The 5,516-nt window shown below is 39.3% G+C and overlaps 1 protein-coding gene across 2 annotated transcripts in view; it reads right to left on the reverse strand.

Annotated features, from left to right (window-relative positions):
* The window catches only part of Abca9 (ATP binding cassette subfamily A member 9), a 68,424-nt gene that overhangs the window by 55,626 nt on the left and 7,282 nt on the right, over window positions 1-5,516 (reverse strand). For both annotated transcript variants that reach the window (XM_021211669.2, XM_029545735.1), the window contains 3 exons: window positions 4,243-4,407; window positions 2,903-3,006; window positions 2,168-2,394 (listed from right to left, as the gene is read on the reverse strand). In XM_021211669.2, coding sequence (XP_021067328.1) covers window positions 2,168-2,394; window positions 2,903-3,006; window positions 4,243-4,407 — 496 coding nt within the window. The remainder of the gene's footprint in view (window positions 1-2,167; window positions 2,395-2,902; window positions 3,007-4,242; window positions 4,408-5,516) is intronic.

Here is a 5,516-nt window from a genome sequence, read left to right on the forward strand (position 1 = left end):
AAAAAAAAAAAAAAAAAAGAATGCATTTGTAGACAACAACACTTGAGTTTTGCATAGATTTCTATGTCTCCTACACTGTTAATGCTGTTTTTATTTTCTTCCCGGCACTGGAAGTGCACCAGCCACGCCTACTTCACAAACTGCAGAAAAGTGGTTTGGCAGCTTCCAACCTAGATGTCTCAGTGCAGGAATACAGCAAGGACAGCCATGGAGAATACAGCCCCATAGGTGGCTGGAAGTGGAGCTACTACTACTAAGGCCAAAGGCAGGAAGTAGGCTTTGCAAAGGGTCCAGTCACGTCACAGGCTTGGGTTCAGATTTCCTCTGTGACCTTATCACTAAATATGTTAAGAAGCATATTTGATTTCTTTAACTTTCAATTTCCTCTCCAGGAAAGGATTAAAGAATTAAATTAGTGCTATATCCACAATGGGCAGCTAGTTCCTTTATTTACAGCAAAAAATCCCATCAAGTTGAGGAAGTCTTATTTCTCTGTCCAATGTGATTACCTGAAACTGTTCCTCCATCTGCTTTCTATAAATGCCTTAATTTTACTCAAATAAAATATCAGCCCCTTTCCTGCAGGGAGCGAAGCAAAAGCCCCAATATTTTTTAATCCTTACTCACTAGATGTTTTTTTCCAAATAGAATACTTTCTGCTACCTCTTCATAGTTTTCCAACATCTTTTAAAATATAGTGAACAAACAATATTGAGGCTATCATTTTAATACACAAAGGGATAAAAGAAAAAAAGAAACCCTTGCATTGTATCAAACTTCCCATGTCCTTTCTTTTGTCAGCGATATATTTTATTTGATATTATGTACATGTGTGTCTCCGTGGGAGGGTGTGTGGAGTATGTGGGAATGTGTGTGTGCCTGTGGAGGCGAATGTGTGTGTGCCTGTGGAGGCGAATGTGTGTGTGCCTGTGGAGGCGAATGTGTGTGTGCCTGTAGAGGCGAATGTGTGTGTACCTGTGGAGACCAGAAGCACAGCTCCCCAGGACCTGGGGTTACAGGCAGTTTTAAGCTGTCAGACTTGGAGGCTGGGGACCAAAGGACCCTCCAGGGCAGCATGTGCTCTCAACACCTCATCCACCTCTCCAACTCCTTTCTTCTTTCTTTCCACGCTTAGTATATTGAACATTATTTTAGGAAAAATAACACGTTTGGCAGAAGTCAGCCAGTAAAGTGTGTGGTCTTCTTATTCAACAGAGTTCCTCTTTAGAGACCAGCATGTCCCTGGAACTATGCGTCCCCTGGATACCATCTTTAACACTGAAAATAACACTTAGCTTGTGAAAGGCAAGCTTGACATTCGAGCCATTGCTTTCTGACTCTGTACTCATTTCTTCTTCTCTACCTGTCTCTAATACATCACTTGGCTAATCCCATCTGAAAGCCTGGCCACTAACAATTGAATCCTCGGTTTCCTAACTCACATCCGCTGTCCTTTTGGAATGCACGGTTTTTCCTACACTTCCATCAATTGATGGCTGATACCAAGCTTTTAAATTTTCTCGGCTTCAGTGTAAGGCACTCTAAGCAAATTTTTTTTTTTTAATTTAATCCTGCTGCCAACAAGAAGTAGAACTTTTCCTGCTTTGCAGAGAAGGAAACTGAAGTTTATAGAGTTTAAACAACACATTCAAAGGTAGCAGCTACTAAATCTGAGAGGAAGGCAGCCCATTGGCTTTCCACTGGGCAGGCCACTGCTCTAACCACTCTGCTTTCTTGTCTCTACTAAGGAAAACTCAATGCTCAGGACATAAGAGATTTCTCTTCAATGACCCATGTAAAGGGGGACCAAGCTATCATCATGTTTAACATAGTGTCTAAAATACATATTTTATTTTACACTAAAAAAAAAAAAACCTTAACTTCTCAAATATTTTGGTTCATATAAACAAAATAACTAGTCACCGAGACTCAGCCCCCGTGCTGCTAGTGCCCTGAACATGGGAAGCACCTCAGACTTTCTTTAAGTTAATGAAATACAGATAACTTCAGCTACCAAGTGTGTGAAGCCATACACTCCAAACATCCATATGCCATGATTCACTGAAGCATCAAGTCCAAGCATGATGAAAATAAGCCTAATGAGTCACCGCACTTAAGTTATTCTGTTTACAGATGCCAATTGGTGTAACATAGACAAGCAATTTACCAGAAAGCCGACTCTCGAAGCCCCATCATCGCCATTAATGTGGTCATGTACTGTCTTTCTTGGGTAATATTGACTGATAAATAGTATATAAGTGAAGAAAAGGAAATAACGCAGAAGAAAATAAAAAAATCAGTCGCAACTCCTCCTTGGGCAATAAAAGGTGGCATCTTCATATTTGAACCAATGACTGACATCAGCTCTTCCATCACGGAGTGGTTTGTTGTCATCTAAAGGAGGACACCAATGAACAAATTATTATCCCGTTGCGAACTTTTCGTCAAACTGTAAGAAGGCATTAGCTTGTAGTTCTCAGAATGCCCAAAGTTCTACATTAAGTCCTTCAGTGGAAAAAGGAAATTTACTTGTTTTTAAAACTGCCCAGAGGAACACTTCACACCAGGTCTTCTTTGGAGTTTTTCAGCAGAGTGGCACCTGTTTTATTGCTTAGGCAGCACGTGGTTTACTACCCCACAATAGACCCTGAACCCTTATGATGGCTGTACATCCATACTTCTACCTCTGTACTACCAGGATCTCCGCTTATAAGTGACTGTGCTGTGTATATTTTTTTAAGTCACCAGTACTCTGACACTAGGGTCTGGATATGGAAGCTCTTCGGCATACAACGCTTAGTGGCAATAATAATAATAATAATAATAATAACAGAGCATTCATATCTCTACCTATCAAAACTCAGAAGGCAATGCACTTAGCTTCCTTCAGCTTTCTACTCACCTCTATGATACCGGCGTTAATGGCAGCTTGAAAGGCCACAAAGCCCTTTTCCCAGAAGGCTGAGTTTTCGCAAATCATTTTATTGTTCAGTGGTTCACAAGGAGCTTCAAGAAAAGAAGACACAACCCCTATTAGGTGAGCAGGTGGTCTTTGTTGTGGGATAAATAAAAATCTGTAATTCTCCAAAATGTGCTTTTAAAAAAATCTATAATAATATAGTATTTGGTAAGACTCATTGGCTCGGGTTGTAGAGCATGCCCAAGGAGGACATACAAGATGGCTTCATCAACATCTTTTAAGGTGAGCTCTTGTTTATTTCTTTATTATATTTTATAATTATTTCAATTTTAAAATATTTTTGTCCAGCTGTCACCTTCTATTGTTTGCTCCAAAGAAAAAAGAAAAAAGAAACTTACTAGCGGAAAACACTGAGCTCGTGTTAAATGATTGGAGATGACTGCAGGAGATTCTTTTTGAAGTTTTTAATTAAAAAAGAAAGAAAGAAAGAAAGAAACAGTAACAGAAGTAGTTTTTAGTTTTCTGAAACAGGATTTCATTTAGTAGCTGAGGCTATAAGTTCTTAATGGAACAATGAACTCAAAAGTATAACTTTCAAATAAGCATGGAGACCCCTAAAAATACTCAAAGTGGACCTACTATGTTATATATAAAAAGCTACCTAGCCAGAGTGTATGCCAGGACTCTGGAACAACATACCACAGAGATGAGTGACCACCTAAATTTATTACATCACTACTCACACAAGTCAGACATAAAGCCTGCCTAGGCGTCCATCAACAGATGAATGGGTATACCTATAGACAATCAAGTTTTGTTAAGCCATAAGAAGTAAGTTGATGCTGTTTGCAGGAAAACAGATGCAACAGGAGGCCACTGTATTGAACAAAAAATGAGTCAAACTCAGGACAGACTATCACATTTCTTCTCATTTATAGATCCTAGATTTTATATAAATACATAAAACCACACACACACACACACACACACACACACACATACATATGAATGACATGATTGTAAAAACAAAACTGAATGGGGATAAGAGGAAGGAGAGAGGAGAAAATGGGGGTTGGGAGTAAACAGGGTCAAAGTACACAATAGACTTCAATAGAATATGTCTGTTTTCAATCTCACTATATACAAGAAATATATACCAATTAAATTATGTTTTTGAAAAGTGGAGATTTTATTTAATAAAAGCTGATCCTTTCTTGATTTAAAATTAACCCAGTTAATTTCAGTTTCTGTTATATGCCACAAGGACTAATGACATACTAGCAATATCTACATTAATATGTATTTAATAATGGTAAAGTTACCTGAATGGTCTTTGTGCTCTTTCGTTTTAGGGATCCTTTGACCCCAAGAAAATTTCAAATGATATGAGAAAGTGTCCTTGAAGATGACTCTCACTGCATCTATCGAGTAATTTAAATCTAGTTCATTCATGGTTTTTTCATCAGGACAAGCCACGATCGTTCTTCCTGCCATGAGAAGAAATTGAAGGATCCAGTAAGCTTCCTAGACCACCCAATGACAGCAGGCCAGATTCAAGTGTATTCCGGTCATTCTACGTTCAAGTTATTGCTTCCCTAAGACACGCACACTAAGAACGAAGTGGGAGATTTCTAATATGCTAATGAAACTGGCAACGCTCTGTGGCAAATACCCTTTCTTTTAAGACATGCTCATTTTGTGTGTGAATGTTTGCCTGTGTGTATGTGTGTGCACCACATGAATGCCTGGTGCCAGAGGAACTCAGAAGAGGGCTTCAGAGTCCCCTGAACTGGAGTCATGGATGGTTGTGAATCACTAAGTGGGTCTGGGAATCAATCTAAGAGCAACAAGTGCTATTTACCACAGAATCATCTATCCAGCCAATGGTAGATATTCTTGTTGAAAATATTCCATGCTTCTCCAAAGAATTTAGCCAGTAATTTAAGCCACAGTGAATTTTATTATAGCAATACTAGTTCATCCATTTCAGTGCACACACAGACTTGTCTGATAAGAGAATTTGATATTTCCATTTGGCAACAGTGTCACGTGACCAAGTAGACAAGACGATATACAGCTGCTAAGTCTAACTACTTTTTACTTAAGTGATCATTTGTCCTAATTCATATAATATAAATGGCTGGTATTCATCAGAGGTCAGGTAACTCCTGTAACCCACATAATTTTGCAGTATGGCTTTTGCTGTGCACACACTATGGATGCAATCTAACATGTTCCTTTGTCGCACAGCAGGTTTCCTGAAGTTCCAAAGCTGCTTCAGAGGCTTTACTGACCCTTAAGAGGACCTTTGTGCCAGACTTCAGGAGGTAGTGTGTTCCTAAATTAGAGGCTCATAATTTCTGATGGTCTCTTTTAGAGGCTAGTAACTACCATCAATGCTGAGACACTAGATCCAACCATTCAATCAATGGGAATTTCAAAGTTGTGGTATTTAGCAGCTGCTTCTCCTTTCTCCTTCTCCTTCTCCTTCTCCTTCTCCTTCTCCTCCTTCTCCTACTCCTTCTCCTTCTCCTTCTCCTTCTCCTTCTCCTTCTCCTTCTCCTTCCCCTTCCTTCCCCTTCCCCTTCCCCTTCCC

Source organism: Mus pahari, chromosome 14, assembly GCF_900095145.1.
Source record: "Mus pahari chromosome 14, PAHARI_EIJ_v1.1, whole genome shotgun sequence".
In the NCBI taxonomy this organism is placed as follows: domain Eukaryota; kingdom Metazoa; phylum Chordata; class Mammalia; order Rodentia; family Muridae; genus Mus; species Mus pahari.